Here is a 22652-nt window from a genome sequence, read left to right as displayed (position 1 = left end):
ACAGGCCTACTAGGCACAGGCCCAGGGCCCTCTGACCCCATGTTTGATTTGACTCTTTACATGTCCTGTTGGAAAGTCAATCAAATGACTACAAAAATATACAACTACAAATATAACACATATACACGTTAACCACAAAGGCAAAAGAAGACAAAACTACAAAGACACTAAAAATGAGCACAAGCAGGCGTAGGGTCCTGTTGTCCAGGTTGTACATGTCCGTGCCCAGGGGGCCTTTGTCTCATAATCTGTCCATAGATTTCATTGTCACAGACACATATTTGACTGAAAGACTCTGACTCTGCAGAAATTAGGGCTTTTTTTTAGAAAGTGATACAGATTTTCTAGAGACTTCCCAAAAATATGCTGTGTCTCTACATAAGTCATGTTAATGTTTGTATCAACAATTCAAATGTGTCTCATGTTAATTACTTAAATACAATATTATTAGCATATATTACATCGGCCAAAGCATTTTGTCTTTAGCTGAGCTTGTATTAGTTCTATTTCTTTCATACATATTACCCTTTCTTGTAACAGTGTGAGGAGATACTGAATTGGAACCAGTCATAGTGGAAATGCACCATATAGTATATAGTAGCAACAGTACAATGATGTTAAAAAGACCCAATTTGTCTATGGAGGATCTGCACACAATGTAAATCTGGTTACTTAACCAAATGAAATAAATGAGATCAAGATAAGCAGACTTCGAGTGACTTCACACTGATTTTCTATGGTGTAGATAGAAAACACTGATAGAAAACTACTGCAGAACATTTTCCACAGCAGGCTGGACATTCCAAGACAAAACATGACAATGGCATCTAATCATGTAATTAGTACCACAGGTTGAGGTGGCATTGTAACAAATACTACTAAATAATACAGTCAAATAATTAAAATATTAAACTATGTATGTCAAATATATCTGTAACAAAGGTTACAGCTAACTGTAAGGTATTATTTTCACAGAGGTGTCACAGAACGATTTAACACCACTGCAGCTAATGAAATCCATAAACCATGTTTGACTGCAGTGGAACTTCACCACTAGAACACACAGAGACAGACTGGTCCAGTAACGTTTAACAGAGTCTGTTTTGCAGACTGTAGTTTGAACGATGTGGCTATTTACCGATCAGGGAGGGTCTAAACAAGATGCCATTGGTTGCATGATGGGAAGTGTAGGATCAGACATTTTTGGAACCTAATGGGGAGTAAACATGATAATCCCGGTATATATACACCTCTGCTGCTTTGACTGGAACCGTTCCATTCTGTTCGTTGCTACCCCTACACATTCACGTGATGGCTACCTCATGTATACTTTGTTCCTCAGAGAAATTGGCTGTGCACATCTCTAGAGATAAATGCTACATTTTGCAAGATAAGTCTATGAACAGCAGGGGCTTAACTGCATGTTGGATAAGAAATCAGATCTGTAGCCAACTCTGAACAAGCTAGCAGTACTAGCAGCTCTGTGAGGCTGTACTGAGGCACAGCAGCGCTTCGAGCTAAATGCTAACAGATATGTTGGACTCAGCCAGGGATAACGCGGCCCTGATAGGCCCACTGGTGGAAATCCCTTTCCTCCACATCCAAATTCACACAGTACGCAAACGACTATGAGAACAACGCTGCTCGCCTTGCTACTGCTTGTTTAACTATATGATGAACCTAAGAGTGCAAACATTGAAAATACTCAGTTATTCTCACTAATTAACTGCTTGCTAGCTGGCACATAATTACACCTCACTAATTTCCATTAAGGTTCCATTTGCATCAATTGATCAAGTTAATTAATTCACACAAGACGCATTTCTGGAACGACCAAATTATTTTTACTATACATTTTATTTTTTACAAAGTTTCTGCAAGGTCAAATAAAAGGCCTTGTGCAACAAAGGGTTATTTGGCCATGCCAGACAGCCAGCTGAGTTTGAATAAAGACGGAGCGGCTGTGTCTTCGTCCTGATCAGCCAGCTGTCTGAACAGGCTGCCCGGCCGGAAGCTGTTCTCGCTGTCTGCTACGGAGGATGGAGGTGCCTGCTGGAGGAAGGAGAAGACGTCAGGTTGTCCCGTTTGTCTCATTGGTATTTGATGACAAGACATTTGGCCAATGACAAAGAGTCCTGATCCAGGATTATCAAGAGGTATCAAGGTCTCCTGGGATGTGGACATTTCGGTTACTCAAAGACCCATGAAATTAATTGCTGATTAGTAATGAAATATTTGGGGTTTGTTGTCACCAGAAGGTTTCACAACATTTGACAGTAAAATGGTATACCAGAACAATCGAGCACTATGATACGTAGCATGACATTCCTGGATCAGGGCTCGGTAGATCCTGGCTATGGTTCTCCATGCTAACACGTCAGTATTTCAGATATTGACTGATAGTAGTGGATCCAAAAGGTCAAATAGCTAACGGTTTTAAAAAAGTTTAACGATTAAGGCATACATAAAAGGCTACACCTATAGCATGCTAAACGTCGAGTGGGAGTGGACTCTGAGCATTATGTCTAATAAATAAAAAAACTGAGAACTTGTGGGGACTACTTTCTCGGTTTCCAGAGGAATGGTTAAACTCTCTGATCATGGAACTCCTGACCCAATGACTCACAGAACACCTGGATTATTCTAGTGTCTGTGGGCTACACTGAACAGTCTGACCATTTAGAAACACTGTTTGTTGGAAATATTTGCAAGTCTTTATTCAAGAGTCAGATCAAAAGAATAGAAATGGATTTTCCCTCTGTGTACCCTGTACAGAGATGAGACATGGTTAGCCTATTTTAGCACAAAGAATGAAAGCACGGGAAACTGGTGGCCATTCAGCTTCTGCTAGCTCCAAAGCCAACTGATATTGGTATCATGTGACTGTTGGTAAGAAAGCAAGTGACTATTAAAGACTATTTCTCAAAATGTCAGTGTGTTGTGTCAGAGTTTCTTAATACGGAAGCTTCAAATGTGACGGTTTTGGACTAATCCCAACTTTAGCTGAATAGAGACATCTGCTTTTTCTATTTCTGCTGACCTTAACACAAACTTTACTAATAATGCATGCATCTAAAGATGGGATTGGTCCATTTAAAACAGGTAAGAATAGCCCAGGGTCTCTGCCGCCCCATGGAACTCTCCAGCTAATAGCCTGATCCTGAGCTACATTATGAGCCCCAGCAGAGAGTGGGAGATTAGTGAGAAACATTTGAATCAGTTAATAACCCCTGTCACACTGCAAATGCACCAAAGGTAAACCCAAGCCACTACTGAAAATACAACCAAAACACACACGCACCCACACTGAGGAACTTGCCTGTGTGTCTCGCACTCAAAAACGCTGGGAGGGCAGAAGGTATAACAGAAACATTTTTTCCAGGGTGGAACAAAACAAGAAACAGAGAAATGAAGACATCCTGTGGTAGTCCGCATATGAAACAACAACACTGAGGCCGAGTCAGACTCAGAGCAGCTTCAGTAATCTGATCCCAGCTCTGTGACTCACCAGCTGGTGAGCAGCAGCAGAGCTCCGGGTGGCCGACTTAGATTTACGCACATTGGACATGCTGAGAGGCAGCAACCCGAACCTGCAGAACATTGAAATTATTAAAATACAGATATACATAACCGATAGAGAGAGAGAGGGGAAAACAGTGCCCTCTTCCTGGTTCACACTAGTAGGACTGGGTACTGAAAGCTCAATACTTCTGAAGCACTGACCTAAACCAGCCATTACATTCTTGCTCAGATTCATACTCTCGACTTTTTTTTTTGATCAGACAATTTGGAATTTAAATAAAATATAACCAATTTCAGATTTTATGTTTTTTTTAATATAACTTCACTGTCCAATAAAAACCATGTAGCTCCAAATATGTTATTTTGGCTTTTTCAGATAAACTGAATGATGAAGTGTTCCTTTATGGATTAAGATATTCAGACTTAATAAAACCTTTAAAAACCTACTGGATTCTCTGTAAAGTCATTGTGACAGAGCCGTGAACGTGACATTATACATGACATGCGTGGTTTCCACACATGTTTGTATTCAGGCAACATTTTAGGAGTTCAGCTTCTTTTGTTTAGTAAAAGAGTCTAAAAGTAAGGAATTGAAAAATTCATTTAGGTATCAGAGCTGAGGTCCAGATATCAGCCAGCCCTCAGGATTCATTTCATACATCGTCTTGGATACATTGTTCTATGCACCCGTTTGTATTGAGTTTTAAGAAATGAATCTGAAATTCACACACATTTTGTTCAATCATTTGTATGTATTTATACATTTTAGTGATGTTCCACGCGTCATAAGTTAAATTAGCCACAGAACACAAAGACAATATTATTTGAATCTCAGCTACATTCAGACACATTTGTACTTAAACTTAGTAAAACAATAATGTGTGGAAAACCAGCTTAATAAATTGCCATATCTGTTACTGTCTGTACCTGATCTGGCTGCTGGCCAGTGGCAGGATGTTGAAAGGCTCCTGGGAGTTCACACTGCTGCTCCGCAAGGCAAACTGCTTCTCTGAGCCCGTCAGCAGCCCCAGCAGTACCTGAGACACAACGTTAGCAAGCAGAGCAGCCCCATTTATTATGTTTGCTGTTACTTCATATTATATCATGACATAATATAGACAACAGAGGCATTATGAGCTCATTGTAGTCACTCATCTCTGGGCTAATGTCAAAGCTGGTTCATCAAGCTACGACTACACTGTGTTTTTCTGTGTGGTTGGGGCTGAAAGTACCGAGGTCCTCTGGGACAGGCGGTTGAGGTTGGTATTGAGCGGAGGTGTGAACACGTCCAGGTCAAACGGGTCGATGTAGCCCTCCAGCCAATCACAGACCTCGTGGAATCTGGAAGACACACGGCACAATGTTTACAGCTTTCAGAGCCTTTTCATTTAAGAGAAATTTAACCACCAAATATTGAAAGAAAGATATCATATGAATAGTTCCGGAATATTTTTCTAGAGCTACTGATTTACATGGTTACATTATCCCTTTAAAATGCTCATGTTTGCTGAAAGTTTGAACAGGTCTATGAAGCGCTTTTTGTCCTCCAACTAGCTTCGGTTCTTATAAATGAGATCCAAAGTGTCACAGGAATTCCAGCCACAAACATATCCACCTTCTCGAGAGAAATACCTGCTGGAACCTCAGATTCTTTGCATGTGTGCACTTGTGTGTAAACAGACTGAAGACCCATATGTCCTGAAATACAGAGCCCTTCTCCAAACTTGAATTATACTACCGTGCAACTGTCAAGATAAAAACATGCATCTAAATTTCAGCTGCAGACATTCGGTTCGTAGACTACGGTTTTGAAGCAAACTCCTAGGAAGAGCGCCGGGCTTTGAAGAAAATGTGACACAGGGTACATCCCAAGTCTTAATTGTCGTTTCCTCGCTCCTCGCTTGAACCGGAAGTTGTTCTGCTCCGCCATATTGACGGCCGTCCCAAAGCTCTTATTTAGCTCTGAGGAGCAAGGATCGAGGAGCGAGGAGCGAGGAGGGATCTCCGAGGAGCCATGAGCGAGGACCCACGAGAACAGACTTCCAGGAAGTGTTTTAACGTCCAACACGCCCCCTCATTGTTCATCAGTCATGTGATTGGACGCTGCAGCCGATCGGACTGACTGGAGTTTAACACCAGAGTGAAGACAGATTACAGAATAAACTCAAGCTTTATATTTGATTAGGTTTCTGATTCACCATCTGCTTTAAATAAATGTTCATTGTAGTCTGAACAACAAAAGGACCACAAACAACTTTCTTCATACATACATACATACATACAGTTTTAAAGACGAAAACACAGACAACTCTCAGACCGGACGACGCCGTAGTAGCGACCTGTCAACCACAAGGTAGCCACTTCCCTAAAGGAGGTTGCCATTTTACACCCGACTTCTTAAACATCATGGATACGTTTTCTAAACAGGGGTAGGGGAATGGTAAACGGACTGTACTTGTATAGAGCCTTTCTATTCTTCCGACCACTCAAAACACTTTAACACTTCATGTCATCATTCACACCCATTCATACACTGAAGACAGGGGCTACCATGTATATTGCCACCTGCTGATCAGGATCAAACAGCCGAAGAAAACCCGCTCTACTTCTGAGCCACAGCTGTCTTCAGAAAAACAGCTAAAAAAAAAAAAGAGCCATGGTTCCAAAATAAGGTCTGTGTTTCTTTGTTCCTACCAGTGGCGGCTGGTCAATAGAGGGCAATGGGGCATGGCCCCACCTTGAGCCACACAAAAAATAAAAATAATAAAAAAAATAAAAATTATAATAATCATAAATTATACAAATTGTCAATATTTGTGTTTTTGAACTATGGAATGTACCCAGTAATATGTGTAAAATATGATATCTGCGCAAAATATATGCTTTTCCTGCTCATGCTCTCCGCCTGTGTGCACGATACGTCTCAGAACGCGCAGCTAGGGGGGCAAAATCGTTTTTGCCCAAAAGAGGCGGGTCTATGAAGCAGTTTAGCCAATTGCTGATTAAAGATATAAATGTGTGACATACAATTTAGCCAATCAGCGCCCTCAAATAGATTCAGCGTGGGGCCAAAACGATTTGGCCCCCCTAGCTGCGCGTTCTCGTCAGGAGAAGTCTCTACAGGCGAGCGCGAGCACTACTCCTCCAAGACCCGTTTGAGAGGAGAACTTTGGCGGAGATCCTGCAGCCAAAGAGCTGATATCAGATCAGCCTGACCTCACAATCAGACAGCAGACTAGCGGGAAAGGGAAGCAGTACATACGAAGCTTCTCTACTGTACACCAGACAGGTTTGGCTAGCTGGATGACGTCATGCTAATAACTTATTTAGCTTTTTAAAACAACGGGGACAGATCCAGCACGGACAGTTATGGGAGTGAAGGATGAGGAGGTAAGGAAACATGAGAACACCAGGACACACATGGAGAACTCTGTCAAGCTACATATTAGGCAAAGTGAACATCTTCTCTTCTACATAGTTGTCCTCAGTCTCATCTGCTTAACTTGGTCATGGAGGCATCAACATGTAATAGAGATGGTAAATTAACAGTGAAAACTCATCATAGCTTAATTTAACATCAGTATTCATAATTACACTTCATGTTTACTTCTCCTGATCTTTACCTCCTATAACAAGGTCCATAGGGGCATCTCAATAAATAAACATGTTATATTATATTATATTATATTATATAAGTGTTATTTACTGCTTTTTTTCATGTTGGAATAAATGTTAAATATTTAACTGCAAAGTAGTAATGCGTGTTTGATACTTACATTTTTTTGCATTAAATCATACTGGGATGTTTGCTGAAATTGATAGGATGGACCTACCTAGAAAATTTTCCACCAGCCGCCACTGGTTCCTACATTGAGTCATGGGTCGGGTGTAATTCTCCGTTGGCCTAGTGGAACGGGTCCGACTACGCTCGGCTCCCTCTCCTTTTTTTAAAGTAAATTTATGTGGGTCCTCGTGGATCTCTGAAGACCTAACTCAGCATGTGTTGCACTGTGGCCTGGAGCTTAGGAGCCAGGTTGGTAATCTACCCTTGATGATTTGGGACAGAGGATGTTACCTGGGGTCCTGGTGGGATCGGGAGCTCTTTCCTTCCTCCACTCTGCTGCTCAGTGTGGTGTTGAGGTAACGAAGGTCAAACAACAGCTGTAAGGCTCTGTTCTGAGTCATGGGAAACACGCCCTCCTGGATGGAGGAACAGAATCAAACAGAGCAGAGAAACTCAGGAAGCGTATGTGGTTCCTAGTGAATGATAAGAACACTTCACTCCACCATCCTCTTTATACCAGGGGCCATCAAATTTAAACCATATTAGACCAGCACCGATATCAGATATCTACTTCACAAATATACAGTATGGTTATCCGATTACCTGAAAGCTAAAAAACAAGGTTACCCACTATTTCACTACTTTTGAGGCAAAATAATATGATATGCAAATGAGGTGAATTTTTTGTACTTAAAGCTTAATTTGCAAAAACCGTGTAAACTCTGTTTCCCTTTTTTTCTTTAGTATACGTTACGGGTAGTTTACATCTCTTGGATATTTCATGTTGAGCCGCTATTGGTTGAGCAGCAGCAGCCTTTGGTGTGTTAGTCAGTGTAACACAGGAACCCTTGAGGCTACTGCCAGGAACTTTCATTTTCTGTTGATTTTGGCGTTGCCACATAAAATCTGATGAAATCATCCAGGTTCACCAGAAACTCCTTCAGCTCAGACTCAAGCGGGGCCTCCAGCAGAGACCAGCCTATCATGGACAGACCCAGATCCTCCAGCAGAGACCAGCCTATCATGGACAGACCCAGATCCTCCAGCAGAGACCAGCCTATCATGGACAGACCCAGATCCTCCAGCAGAGACCAGCCTATCATGGACAGACCCAGATCCGGCTTCACTTCAGCCTTGGACCTGCAGTCGGAGCTCCGGAGGGAGGAGGAGAGCTCAGCTCCCGACAGCAGCAGCAGCAGCTGCTCCTCCTCCTCGAGCAGATTTTCTCCTCTCTAGGAGTCAACACCGACACCTCTCTGCTGGAGTCCCAGGCCGTATTGCTGGACCCGCTGGAGGGAAGGGAGGCACGGGAGAACCAGAACCAGGACTGCTGCAGTAAAATGAGAGGCTTTCTAAAGGGACTCTGGTGATCAGAAACACTACCACTTTAGTCCACAGGGAGCGCCAAATCAACACCAAATGAAAGTTCCTTGTAGTAACTTTAAATAGATAACTTAATGTGTGCACTACAAACAGAAAATAATGTACTCCCAACAATATAACATGAACCGAGTATAGCGTATGAAATAAAAGCCATGTGTCGTCATTTATGCGTTTGTCAATGTATGTACAATGGTAACGTAATGTGCATGAGGTCAGCAAACTCCAATAAGTGTCAACTGTTATTACCAACATTTAGCTAGGTTGCTTTGCAAAGTAAATATGAGGAAACATCTGCTTAGGAAGATTGTGTGATACGATCATAAGCTCCTTATTTAGTAAACTGCTGATCATGAACATGCTTTCAGAGGTTATAGAATCTGAAGACCAAATCATCTCACTATACAAACATCTCTCATTTCCATTTTGTGCGTGTGTGTGTGTGTGTGCGTGTGCGTGTGCGTGTGCGTGTGTGTGTGTGTGTGCTAGTTACTCTGCTGAAGGACTGCTGTGTGAGGCTGTGGTAGTGATGCAGGACCTGAGCCAGACAGGTCTGCAGCAGCTCCTGCAGGGTGGGCCGGGGCAGAGCGTGGCCCCCCACCCTGTTCACCTCCACACACAGCTGGAATAGCAGCGACTGCACGAACCAAGATGGCTGTAGAGGAGACAAACTTCACATCAGATCACTGAATGGAATCAGAAATGGTTGTGCTTCCTGAGGTCGTGCTGGCTGACCTGGACTGGAAGACGGATTTTGGATGTGACACTGCTCCCCGACTCGGCTTCTTCTTGGATCTCCAGATCCTCCCAGTTTGTTGCTGTTGTAAGGATGGCACCGGCAGACTCAGCATGCAGCGTTGTGGCAAACTTATCCAGCAGAACCTGGAACAACACCACACACAATTCACCATAAGAGCCATTCTCCTCTTTGCTCTGGTTTGGTCAGTGACTCCTCTAAATATCTGACTCTTAAGCTGCTAAATGCTCCACAATGTTGACCAGCTAGTCTCTGACTGTGTCAGCAGGTAGAGTGCAGTGGGTTTACCGCTGGAAACAGATGCTGCTGCTGGAAATGAAGTTGATAAGAACAGCATTGTGTCCTGTCAAACCAAAACTGTGAGCTAAAGACTCTACAAGCCTCTGTAGAGCTGAGGGAACTACAGAGTTGATAACCGTCTGTGGGTTTGTCACTACAGCAGAAACCTTTCACATTTGATACAATGTTAATAGAATTATGTTGATTAATGCAGTTCTAACTTTTTACTCAATTCCTGAAATCCCATTTCTACGGTCGCATTATTGTCACATGATGACACCAGAGACATGTTAAGAGATCCAGAAGTGGGTAAGTGGACTTTGGGCATGGATCGTTTTGTCACATATAATGCTGATGTTGTTTACATTTACTAAAACATTAGCCAAAATGTTATAAGGCCATTTAAGTAGACGTCAGATGTTTACAGCTGGTTCTGCTGCCCCAAAGTGAGCAAAATAATCAATGTAGCTTTAAAGTGTTAAAGGAGCTCAAAGGCCTTTTCACATTGTGAAACAAATAATGATGTGAGGTTAAGGCCTTATTTTAGTGGAAAGGCATTTGCTATCAAGCAGACAGCCTTTTGTTGACTGAATTAGAAGTCCACGGAGATTAAGGCTTGGAAAATAGAAAATACAAAAAAGGTGGATAACTACCCTAAATTGAAGCGATGTTTAGAACCTAAGGACAGAACCTGGGCTTACCCAACATTCATTTTTATTACACAATTCTAAAGTTTGTGTAAGCTTTTGGAGTTTCAACTGCATTTAAGTCATAACCAACCAATTGAGCTACTACAGCACATCATGTAACCTAAATGTTTACGACCCCCGGCTATCTTAGTCTCTCCTAAGAGTCCTCAACACAAACAGACTTCGTAAAACTTTCAACAAATAAAGTTTCACATAAATACATTGGACAGTGTCTGACTTTGGAGAGGGCGGAGCTCCAGATGCGGTACGCCTCCATGCTGCAAACGAGGAGCTCCTCCTTCAGACATCCCCACTTGGCCTGGGTGGGGCTGACCTCCGTGGTGGCCCTGGCTTTGCCCAGCTTCTTGCCTTGTCTGGGGGTCTCCTTCGCTGTGGCCTCAGAACCCCTCTGTTTTCCCAGGATGCAATGCTTCAGGTTGGGGCAGAGTTCACCCATGGACTGGCACAGCCTGGCCATGAAAAGGACTGAACTGAGGCAGGCGGGGCTGGGGTCAGGTGAGGCTGAGGCCAGTTCAGAGCGGATGGAAGACAGGATGTGGCGGACACAGGCCACGCAGCCTTCACGTAAAGCGTCCTCCACTGCTGGAGAGTCTGTGAAGCGGTTAAAAGAGGACGCTGACGAGCTCTCGCTGGGACCAGAGGAGGTGACTGTGACTGAGCTGGAGTCAGACCCTACAGAGCACAGTATGAAAGGTGAATATTAGCATTATTCAGGATGTGATAATACTGGCTCTGTGTACTGTATATACTACATGGCTGTACTGAACAAGAGTCTACAGCCATGCTAGCAGCTCTGTGAGGCTGCACACACACACACACACACACACACACAGTGGGGCATTGAGAAAAATGCTAATGTCAGCATGCTGGCATAATCATAATGTTAATGTTAACATGCTGATGTTTAGCAGGTATAATGTTGACCATTACTATCTTTAGCATGTTGTACTAATCAGCACTAAACACAAAGCCCAGCTGAGGCTGATGGGAATGTGATTCATTTTGCAGGTATTTTGACCCGAGGATCACCAAAGTTATTAGAATTCATCCTGACAACCCATCCAACCGTTTTTGAGACATTCCCCTCGAAACCAAAAATATCAACCTGCTAGTGGCACTGTAGTAAAAGTCAGGGGACCATCAAAGTCATTAGAAAACAGTGCTTGTAATTTGTAAATGTCAATCAATCGAGTAAATGTCGAAATATTTCATTGAACATGAGAAAATGATGATCCGCTAGTGACACTGAATTAAAAGTCAGATCAGACCAACAATAGTTGTTGAAACATACTCAATCAAAACTAAACCAATGTCAACCTCATGGTGGCACTACAGGAAAATGAGTTGAGATTCATCAGGGGACTATAAATGTGTGACAAAACATCACGGCCAGTGACAGTGCTAACCTTAGAGGGTAAAGATACGCAGAGATTCAAAAATTAGGGAGTTAACATATTAGCTATGCTGCACCATCAAACAAGGTTTGCAGTAAGCGTAGCATGCATGGAGGGCCAGGTGGGCTGGCTATGTTACCAGTTAACAAGTTACAATAGGCTCTCAACAAGCTCTGCAAAGAGTCACAACTTCATCAAGCTTTCAGCACCACCTATATCATGAGAGGGAATGAATTCATGTAGTTATGGCACTTTGTGGTCTGACCAGCTTAATATTAATAACAATAGCAAACTGACTGCTTCATTTGCACGAGCTGGTATTTCATTGTTTTGAGCGGCAATGATCATTTCACCTCCCTTTGAGGCTATGAACTGGAAATGTTATTTTTTTCCTCTTTTGCAGATCAGATATGTTTGTCTCTTCGATGACAGCAAACAATGATGACCTCAGCCTCAGGTTAAATGACAAATCAGCATAATAGGTGTTTAAATACTCAGAACGTGACCACCTCATGGAGTCTAGATTGGGACAGACAGCCCAATCTCTATCCTAAGGAAGACGTCTGTCTGAACAATACACTGGCTAAGTTTGAACTGCCATCACCTGTGTCTTGGGAGGGTAGGTAGTACTGCAGGTCCTCCAGCCTGGCCTTTAGCTTAGCATCCAGAGAGGAGCAGAAGTTTTGAACGCAGGGCGTCAGGGCCTGGGTCTTCATGGCCAGGCTACTCCTATGGTGCTGCTGCCCCCGCTGGGTCACACTGACCCACCCTGCATCACTCAGCAGGTCCCCCGGAGACTCCGACCACAGGAAGGATGCCACATCTACCTCGTACTGGCCCCCGCGGCCTGAGCCAGGGTTGGTAGCTGAAGAAGTATGGATGGTCTGGCCCTCAAGATCCCTCACAGCTGAGGTGAGGAGCTGGATGGAGCTCGTTGAGATGGCTTCAGTTTCTTCTTTGGTGATGGCCTTGGGGAACAGGAGGATGGAATCATTGGCATATTACCATATGTCAAATTTGATCAATTTTGCAAGTCTGTCGCTACTGTAAAATTCAACATGAATCCTTAAGACGTCAATGGAGAGACGTGTTTAGATGCTGAAAACCGCTAAGAGCTATAACAAGTGTGAAGCTAGGAGAGCACTAACCTGCAGGCGCTGAAGGAAGAGTTGCTGCAGGAAGTCATCCCAGACAACCAGGGGGCACTCCAGCAGTCGCTGACACACAGTGCTCCAGTGCTGACTGATGGACTCGGTGGACAGGAGGTCCCATACAGAGTCTCTAATGGCTGCCAACCCCTTCATGCTCTTCACATAGACCAGAAGGCCGCTAACGCCACGGCAGATGTCCTCCTTACAGCTAAGAGTCGAGGAAAGATTCAAAAGGCATTGATTAGATATCAATAGATTATCAATTATCGTTTGATTAATAAAAGGCTTAAGTCATTTTTTATAAATTCAAAATATTTGACAGCAGTGACCAGTGCTCTGGTCAAGGTCACCAATGACAGACTCAGGCCTGTATTCTATTTGATTTCTCCTCGACCTCAGCTCAGCCTTTGACCCAGTGGACCATAATATCTTAATCAGTTGTCTGACAAAGCATGTTGGCATCGGTGAAGTGGCTCTGGATTAGTTGACCTCTCATTTGTCAAACAGGTCCTTCCCTGTAATGCTTAATGCATAATCAACGGCCCGGTAATACCATATAAGGCTACGCGTCCTGCCCCTTATGTCCAGAAGTGGTCATTCGTGAAAATGGCACAAAAGAATGGAAAGTTTGGAGATTTTAGTCTTGCTTTCGGAGATCCATAAAGGAAAATCTATACTTGCAGAAGAACACTGCAGAATTAAGGGACCTGCTAAAGCCACGGAATGGGAAAAGATGCTGTTGCCACTTGAGGGTCATTCTGTCACTGAAATAAAGAAATGAATTGTTCTATACGAAAATGGCTTAAAAAAACCGTCTCACCACAGCAAGATCATCTCGGAGCTGAACGAAAGAACAGGTGCCGTAATAAGTGATGTTGCAACGGAAGATGTTCCCCTGGACAGCGACTGGTATAAACTTTGCATGTGAAGAACCATCCATCTGTCTCTGCCAATATCAGGATGCTGTGTAAAGGCACGCTCTCTTCTAAGGACCTGACGTGCTATGGCATCAAAAAGAAGTAAGTTAGCCATAACCCATCTAGTCATTGGCCTGATCACTGATGACACTGAGACGGCATACAGACAGGAGTTCAGAGCCCTGACATCTTAATGCCAGAACAACAACCTCCATCTTAACGCCAGCAAAACAAAAGAGCTGATTGTGGACTACAGCAAGTGACAGAGAAGGACACACCTCCATCACCATCAATGGGATTATGGCGCAGCGAGTCAGCAGCTTCAGGTTTATCAGGGTTCACATCAATGAGGACCTGACCTGGACCCACCACAGTGACACTATCACAAAGACAGTGAGGCAATGGCTCTTCCTCCGCAGGCTGATGCGGCTCAACATGGACTCCGGGATACTCTGTATCACCGCCCGTATGGCAATTGCGCCACCCTGTAGCAAATGGTGGTGACTTGAATTCTACATCTGTGAAGGAACCCCAGAAACTGAGCTGACAGGTTTCTGAGCCGCACACAGCAACCAGATCTGGCAAAAGCTGCCACCACTCCTTTACCACAGCCACATGGGAATGAACCAAGATGTTACCATCCTGCTGCCTGCTGAGAGAGACAGATTGGCTCAAGCCAAGCAACCATGTGTGCATCCAACTCCAGAACTTGAGACTAATTAATTCATCAATTATCCCTTTTTGAAGGGTGGGTAATAAAATTCTGCTATTTTTAGTTATTATAAAACCGATTATTGATTTTAATGGCCAAAGTTGACTGCAAACACTTTCATCCATCTTTTGTACCAATTCATGTGTTTACAATGCACATGTTTGGGGCCCTTTGAGCATTATATACAACGGTTACATCATTTGGTATCAATACATGCATTTATGGTCCAGCCCTCAACTGTAAGGCTCTACAGTGGGTGGTGCAAACTGCTTAGCACATCACCAGGCCCATATGCATTGACGACATTGCTGCACAATCCGTTTACTCTGGAGTTTTTACATTTTACTCTTACTCACCTGTCTACTGTGATAGACAGGTGAGTCATTGTGAAATTGTTATTATTCATTAGAATGATTTCATATTATATTCCTATATTTACTGCTGCAGCACTATTTCATGTCTACCGTTTAAACCTTTAAAATCCTTCAAGCACTCTCTGTGGTTGTGTATTATAATAATTAGACGTGCATGTCAAAGGTTAAGAACACCAGTATCCTGATTGGTTGGTACTTACGTATCGATCCACTGCTGCAGGGTGTCCCGAAGCTGCTCTCTCTGGATTGGCTGAGCCAGAGTGCGAAGGGCTGGCTGGAACTCCGTGATGGAGGGAGGCAGGTATTTGAACCAGCTGCCTGTACTCGTCTCTTCCTGCAACACCCTCCTGTCTTTAGCTGAGGAGAGAGATGGGATTGAAGGTGTCACTGTTTCTTTATCATGGATATGTGTGCTTCATAATACATCTGTGTCCGTTGACTTTGGACTTTCTTACTTTACGCTTAATGCTTTTAAGATATACTGCATCGAAAGCCTTTTCTTCAGTCAAATCGGAACATACACGTCATATACATAACGGAAAGAGCTCAGTCTAAATATCCACACATCTGCTTAGAAATCACACAAATTGTATTCATTTTGCCCCATAAACAGGAACTGCTGGTAGCTGATGTAGCATGACCTAACATGATTTGGATTCATAAATATGGCTTGATAAATTGTGGGCTGCTTTTTATTCTATCCCAACATTATACTTTCTGTTTACAGTAGGGAAATCACAAGTGTCTTGACATCCTAGCGGTTTACCTGCGTATGTGGTGGAGGTGACGTTCTCCAGGGTAGAAAAGAGCATGCCACAGCTCAGGGCTCCCTCCCCCGGCCTGGGGCCTCCCTCTGGGGGCAGGTAGAAGACGGCGTAGGCCTGGAACAGAGTGGTGACCAGCAGCTCCACCAGGCTGCACACCTGGGCCTTGATCCCTGCACCTGGACCAAATACACGCTTGTATGAACGGGCACACACTTCTGACCGTCACTTTTGCTTTACTTATACATTTACTAAATATTCATACTGTTAACATTTCCTGCTCTGCTTCACAGTAAAAGCCTTTAAGCAGTACTTCTTGCTTCGTGTCTTGTGAATGTGTTATGGCACACTCGGATATTAAAATGCATATATGTTGGCGGGTGTTACAAATGGTAGAATACCGTGCTGTGGTTGGTTGAGAAGCTGATGGATAGAAGCCTTCCGAGCCAGCAAGAAGTCAGCCAGGGCCTGGCGTGGTGAGCTGTCCTCCAGCAGCATGGTGGACACCAGGGCCTCAGCGATGGCCTGGTCCGACACGGCGCGGCCCCGCAGCAAAGACCTGCTGTCCAGGAGAATGGTGGATCTGCAGAAGGACAGACTAGTTACTGACCTATGACCAGGTGGTCACTAACTAGTTGGGTCGACTGCAAGTGGATCCACCACTAATTCTTTCACTTCTGAGGCGTGGGATTTTTCCATTAGAATCTCTGAGTAAAACATCCAGTACCTGAAGTGTCCCGTGGTGGCTACCTGCCGGACCAAGATGGGGAAGCGGGCCAGGACGGGGCTGTAGTGGCCCCCTGTAGCAACCTGCAGCTGCAGCAAACTGTGCAGGTGGCAACAAAGCAGGTAGAGCTGGGTGGCATGGAGGTACTGGGACGCCTCCATGGCGCTCCAGATGCGCTCTGGGATCTCCAAGAGGAGCTTGATCTGGGAGGCCATGGTGTAGAACTTCTCCTGCCACTGCCTCTGGCCCTACGACAGGATGACACACACATGCAGCATTTTAGACTTTGGATAACGTGTGTATAGAATTTAAATTGAGAGAGAAAAAGCAAGTGTAAAAGGATAAGAAGTACAAACACCAGACAATGTAGAGATTTACAGTACTATGATCACACAGTCAAGAACCATCTTAAACTTCCATTACATATGTCAACAACTGTCATCACAAATATAATGTAATGAGCTCCATATGACAGCAAGAATACACACAGAAGATGTGTTTGGGCAGTTAACAATTGTCCTCAGGTAAATTCGGCATTAAAGTGATCCACCAGCAACACTTCATTTGAATTAAGGTTTGCATTTCTTATGTGGCTCGGGCAGCTAGCCTCCACTGAGTCAGGGCTCTACACACATAAGCTCCGTGCAGCTCCATGCCGAATCGGTCAGCACGTTTCATTGAGCCGTACTGAGTGTTAATTCATAAAATAGTTGGGGGGGAATGTATGCATACAACTCATATGATCATGAATGGCCACAGTTTGACATGAAGTTTGGTGTTCCTACAACGACAGTACGACCGTTAGCGTTCACCTCCTGTCTGCAGCTGCTCGTGCTGGGTGTGCCTTGCTTCAGCTTGTGGCAGTACTGGTGCATGTCCTGGACGGACTGGACGACGCTCTCCGAGCACTGCCTCATCTCTCCGATGGTGTCGGCGGCATCGATCAGGTCCCGGTAGCGCTCCCCCACCATCTGCCTCAGCTCCTCCTTCTTCTGCTCGATCTCCCCGCGGACTTTGCCTTCGACCCGGCGGATCTCCGCGGTGTTGTAACGTTCGAAGAGAACCGCCGGGTCCTTGATCTCAGAGACCCGGAGAGACAGTGCAGGATCTTCGGCCATCGCACCTCCAAAACAACTTCAGCTGTTCCAGGAAGTGTCACCCGGAAGACCGGGGGAAGAACCCTTCCTGCCTCCACGTCAGCAAAAATATGACGACGACTTATTGGTCAATTAAGCTGTCCGTCAGGGAACACCTCCGTGTAGCTTAGGGCCGTTGAGCCAATCAAATCGTCCCAACGTGCATCGTGATAATAATAATAATAAAGGAACGTTGTTATCATAACACCCGTTAGAACTCCCCAGTTGTCACACACTTGTGCTTGTGTAGTTGTATTTGCTTGATGTCTCCTGAGTCCACTTCCCTCCTAACCTTTCCTCTGCTCTCATATGTTTAAGACATATAAAATACTTCACTATGAACAATAACTTGTGTCTGAGATGTTTGTTCCACATGCAATTCTTAAAATGACATCCTCCTTTTCTGTCATTGAATAATTCCCAATATGGAGATTTTTCAAATCTTATATTCAGATGTTAAAGTTGAACAGAGTGCACGGTGAAGCTTAGACATCACCGTGAGGAACAAATCACAGTTTTGTGTGGAAAGGGATTCACAATCAAAAATGAGTGGCTGCTGTTTTATCCTCGATGGTCACATCATACGTAACATGTGGTGGGTTTAAGATGAGATCATGAGGAGTCACAACCGCCACATGTTACATGCCTCCACCACGGGCCAACCACAGGGGACTGCTGAGTGAACCTTACAGTAGTGCATTGCTCTACTTTGATTTATGTATGTATTGCCTCAAATGTATAGAAGGAAGTACCTAATTATGGATTCAAATAAATGTAAAGTGGTTTGTGACAGAATGCATAAATAGCATGTCATGTGATGTGGAGTATACTGTATGTTGACAAAGTTATGGAAGCCTATTAGAAAATGCTCATGGTCAAATGAGATTAAGTATCAGAATTGTGACTAATTAAGTCAGAAGTTGAGATGAAAGAAATGTTTTGACTTATCTTATAATTTTGACTTTTTATTACATAATTATAACTGATACAATTCTAATTATGTTAGTAAATCTAAAAATGTGACTTACTATGAGTATTTTATTTGTATCATAACTAACTTCTCATTTAAACCGGAGTCAAATTCCTTGTATGCGTACGCATACATGGCCAAGAAAGCTGATTCTGATTCTGATTTATTGATGATGTTTTCTTTGCGGAAATGATCTCTCACACAAAGTGAAGAGAAGGACAACTGAAGCCTATCAGAAGTGTTGTCTCCATGGTCACCATGTCTGCTGAGGAAACCCCCACACACTGCAGGACGTGTCTGTTAAAGACACGGTGCGTCAGTGTGACCGGCAGGTGAGTCAGGGAGACCTTTGGACCCGGAAGGAAAGGCTGAAACTAGAGACTCCGTTTACAGGTAAGAAATAACATCTAAATAACTCACCAATACTTTTAGACTTATTGTACATTGAAATATTATCCGTTTGATCAAATTCCATCTTGAAAAGCTTCTGGAGAATGAAGTACTGAACGATAACTAATGTCTAATGTGAGTCCGCCTAGTTACCAGTGAACACAACATGTAGTGCATTGCTGTATTGGGGTATAGTAACAAATAAGAGCGTTTACAGTGTATTCTCACTGTGTTATAATAGAGCTGTAGCTTCTAGAGCTATTTAAATAATGCAAAGCATATATCCTAAGATATCAGGTATGTTAAAACCCTATTTCAATGGGCCTATGGCCACCGGACTATTGTTTTAAGGCTAGTGTTACTGGGAGAATTGTGAACCTTATTCTTTTAATCACACAGAATAAATATTTAGGCACATTCACAAGTCTGTTCCAAAGTGGAATCTCACATTCAGTCTGTTACTGTACTCACAACTCTCACTACCTATTCCCGTATGATTTCAAATTTGATTGATTTGTTTTTTTTCTACTACACAGCCGCTGTCTTTTCCACGTTCAAATAAAGACGCACGTCTTTTGAATTGACATCAGTTGCTGTGTTGAGTGCGTCTGAGAGCGATGGAGCACAAAGACCTGCTGGAGGATCAGCTCAGCCATGTGGTTTCCAGACTGCAGTCCTTCCAGTCGGACTGGGACATCGTTTCTTTTGCAGTCTTTTTCATCTTCATTGGTGAGTGAAGGTGAAAGAAACCGATGTAAGACGTTCAAATTACTTCTAGAAAACAGCATCAGGGTCCATATTCAAACATTTTTTACTGAAGGCAAATGCAAAATATAAAATGAACAGAAAGCCATGAAAAGTTTACCTTTAAACCCCTGGATCATCTCCCCACCACCTGATGGCGATTCAAGATGCAAACAGATCATTAGATGCTTGTGTCCATTCATCATCTCTTAAACCAGTCAGATGTCTCAGGGACTTCCATACAGCAACACAGTGGTGCTCAAATATCCACCGAGATCTCCTGGCATTCAACCATCTCAACAACAAAAAGTCTACATTCACATGTTTCACACCATCAGTGTGCACCTTTTGCTTCTGATCACGTAAAGAATAAGAGTTAGAAATGAAGAAAAACATTCTTACTCACTGCTTTAAAGACAATTAGTTCAATAAGATATTAATGAAGTACTCATTTGATGTTAACAGTAAAGACCAGTGTCTCCATTGTAGAACAATAACAGAACAGAACTAAAGACTAGTTATTTATCACTGGAACATTTGAAGGTATTTGTACTCCATCTATTGTAAAATCATCAAGAGAGGACTGATTTTCATCTGAGGGAAACATCGGGCCGTACAGATGTTTCTTTAAATCCCATCTTCCACATGTAACCAAACGGTAACACGGTTAAATTTGGTTGCTTGCATGATCCTGTTCTAATCACTCCAAAATGAAACTGTGATGCAAATTGCCAGATCTTATGCAGATGGTGCTTTAGCGCCTTACACAATGATCAGGGACAGAACGAGATAAGACAGTGGTAGAGCATTGTCGTCCTTCAATCAGAGGATTGTGGTTCAATCCCCGGCTCCGCTCGTTCGTGTGTCCTTGGGCAAGGCACTTAACCTCCCGTAGCTGTGCCATCGGTGTGTGAATGTTGCATGAATGGGTGAATGATAACATGTAGTGTTAAAGAGCTTTGAGTGGTCAGAAGACTAGAAAAGAGAGAAACAAGTTCAGTCCACTTACACTGTGCTGTGAGCTGCTGTTTTTGTACCAGGAGAAGACACTGTGTACTCCACAGTCTCCAGTGTATAAAACACTGACCTCTCCTCTGTCCTTTGTTCATTTGTGCATCTCATTCATTTGAGTGTGCTGTGAGTCCGGCTGCAGAAGCTTGAGTTAAACTTACAGAAAGACAAAAGTTGACTTTGTGCTTTATTCAGCAGAAATTGCCACAAGAAAACCCATAATGCTGAGTTCTTCTGTCTTCCACATCATCATGCTGTACGCTTATTATGACGTCGGCTATCTATTTGCACCCTGCTCATAAAAATCAGCATATGTCAAAAAAATATATATATATATCGTTACTGTTATTTATTCACACATGTCCAATTTTTAAAATTGTTTTTAAAGTTCTGATGCAGTTTCAATACTTTTATTAATTAGTATTGTTTTGACTTACCTAACCCTTTAGCTTCGGCTGTTCAGGTTATATGAAGCATTTGAGATACTTTGAAGAAATGACATCACAATAAGCTCAAACACCAGAGTTCTTCAGTGTGAATGAATGAGCTCGTAGTTATGGAGAGAAAGGCCGTTTGACTGGATGAAGTCGGCAGAAGGCAGAGCTGTTGGACATCATGTGATGACCATATCGTCTGCTTCCTACTTTAGACTTGCTAGTGCAGCATGGTGTCATTTCTTTATTCTAGTCGCAAGCTAGTTTCCAACAGTCTGAGGCTGTCTTCTGTCTCCAGAGTACTCTCCAGTGGGTCTGGATCCCATGGAAAAAGAACACTTGTTTTTCTTGTACACTTTGGCTTTTCACTTTTGTCTTCATCATTGCCATTCTTATCACTAATGCTAGCTGCCCACAGCTTGTCACATACAGCATGCTGAAGCTACTGCATGCTGGACAGAGCTGTCTGCCATAGACACTTATTAGATGTTGGAACCAATCAAATCGACCAAACTCCTCAAATCAAAGTAGTCTGTGTTCCATGAATGTGGGTTTCTCTGCAGATTGAGCTTGATGTGATGGTCCGACTGACAATCACTGAGCACTGAGGATGTGTGCTGTCTGCTCACTGTGTGTTCTCAGGCATGGTTCTACTGCTGGTCATCCTGGTCCTCATCCGCTGCTGCTGCTGCTGCTGTGATGACGAGAAGGTTAACACACACACACACACACACACACACATACAGGAGAGAAGTGAAGTAAAACACACACACACACACATATAGGAGAGAAGTGAAGGAAAACACACTCATAGTGAGGCGCTGACCAGAGAGAATGGGAAGCTGAACACAATGTTACTTTCCAGCTGTACAGACTGATGCTAGGGCACACTGCCTGACTGACAAGTGGGACAGAACAGAGCTCAGAGCAGTCAGCTAGAAAGACATGGAGTTCTGTTTATTATGTAGTGTGCTATATTTACCCTCCATTTGTATTTGAATGTCCGTATTCTGAGTGCACATTTATTTGTACATAACAGTTGAAGTCCATGACTTTTTGCCAACAACCCCTCAATGCCATGTGATGCATTTTATAGATGTGAAAATTACAGTTGTGCAACTGCTCACGGTGGAGTAGACTACTGACTTTGATACAGTTGTATGGGGAGTAGTGAATGAGGGTGTGATTCCAGACACAGCCGTAGGACAAGCCACAAAGAAGCACTACTATTTTAGGCATTTCAGCTGAGGTGTTCACCCTGAACATCCACTCATCTTAGTCCTTCTCACCCCCTCTGGGTGGAGGGCAGGACGTATTCCTGGCATCCTGAATGCAGACGTATAACCACCCTAGAGAGAGATGCTGTAATGTAGTGAAGCAAACTGAATCAGAACTGTGTACTCTGGTAATGACAGAGCTTTGTGCTTCCTCAACAGCCTCGCAGACGGAAGGTGGGCATAGAGAACATGGCTCTGGAGCCCTGACAGCTGAGCTGC

At 43.4% G+C, this 22652-nt stretch overlaps 2 protein-coding genes across 6 annotated transcripts; one reads left to right on the top strand and one right to left on the bottom strand.

Moving 5' to 3' along the window:
- Positions 1–1821: 1821 nt before the first annotated feature.
- On the bottom strand, positions 1822–17642 carry cog1 (component of oligomeric golgi complex 1). Of its 5 annotated transcripts, none has more exons than XM_076082193.1 (16): positions 17284–17642; positions 16472–16719; positions 16146–16327; positions 15747–15923; positions 15181–15337; positions 12975–13185; positions 12431–12794; positions 10650–11104; positions 9422–9568; positions 9180–9341; positions 7598–7722; positions 4755–4863; positions 4450–4559; positions 3509–3590; positions 3320–3343; positions 1822–2052 (listed from the first exon to the last, which is right to left on the bottom strand). In XM_076082193.1, the coding sequence occupies exons 1-15, from the start codon at positions 17587–17589 to the stop codon at positions 3335–3337; spliced, it is 2844 nt and encodes a 947-aa protein (XP_075938308.1). In that variant the 5' UTR covers positions 17590–17642; the 3' UTR covers positions 1822–2052; positions 3320–3334. The 5 variants fall into 5 exon arrangements, with proteins under 5 accessions (XP_075938308.1, XP_075938317.1, XP_075938283.1 ...); XM_076082202.1 differs by having other exon boundaries at positions 1822–2049; XM_076082168.1 differs by lacking the exon at positions 3320–3343.
- Positions 17643–19584: 1942 nt separating this feature from the next.
- On the top strand, positions 19585–22640 carry smim22 (small integral membrane protein 22). The gene is made up of 3 exons (XM_076081744.1): positions 19585–19696; positions 21799–21866; positions 22593–22640. The coding sequence occupies exons 1-3, from the start codon at positions 19585–19587 to the stop codon at positions 22638–22640; spliced, it is 228 nt and encodes a 75-aa protein (XP_075937859.1).
- The last annotated feature ends 12 nt before the right edge of the window (positions 22641–22652 follow it).

The sequence above is a fragment of the Anarhichas minor genome, unplaced genomic scaffold (genome assembly GCF_050575085.1).
Source record: "Anarhichas minor isolate MPS153535 unplaced genomic scaffold, ASM5057508v1 ptg000007l, whole genome shotgun sequence".
In the NCBI taxonomy this organism is placed as follows: domain Eukaryota; kingdom Metazoa; phylum Chordata; class Actinopteri; order Perciformes; family Anarhichadidae; genus Anarhichas; species Anarhichas minor.
The sequence above is the reverse complement of the archived record's forward strand: the minus strand, read 5'-3'. Positions and strand labels throughout refer to the sequence as shown.

What these genes read in the sequence shown, in the direction of transcription:
- cog1 (XM_076082168.1), bottom strand. Translation starts at nt 17,589, where the DNA reads ATGGCCGAAGATCCTGCACTGTCTCTCCGGGTCTCTGAGATCAAGGAC. An exon ending in CCTACCCTCCCAAGACACAG is followed by an intron (nt 11,105 to 12,430) that starts GTGATGGCAGTT and finishes TGTGCTCTGTAG; the next exon opens with GGTCTGACTCCAGCTCAGTC. An exon ending in CACAGCAGTCCTTCAGCAGA is followed by an intron (nt 7,723 to 9,179) that starts GTAACTAGCACA and finishes TCCTCCATCCAG; the next exon opens with GAGGGCGTGTTTCCCATGAC.
- smim22 (XM_076081744.1), top strand. Translation starts at nt 19,585, where the DNA reads ATGGAGCACAAAGACCTGCTGGAGGATCAGCTCAGCCATGTGGTTTCC. An exon ending in AGTCTTTTTCATCTTCATTG is followed by an intron (nt 19,697 to 21,798) that starts GTGAGTGAAGGT and finishes GTGTGTTCTCAG; the next exon opens with GCATGGTTCTACTGCTGGTC. An exon ending in GCTGCTGTGATGACGAGAAG is followed by an intron (nt 21,867 to 22,592) that starts GTTAACACACAC and finishes CTTCCTCAACAG; the next exon opens with CCTCGCAGACGGAAGGTGGG.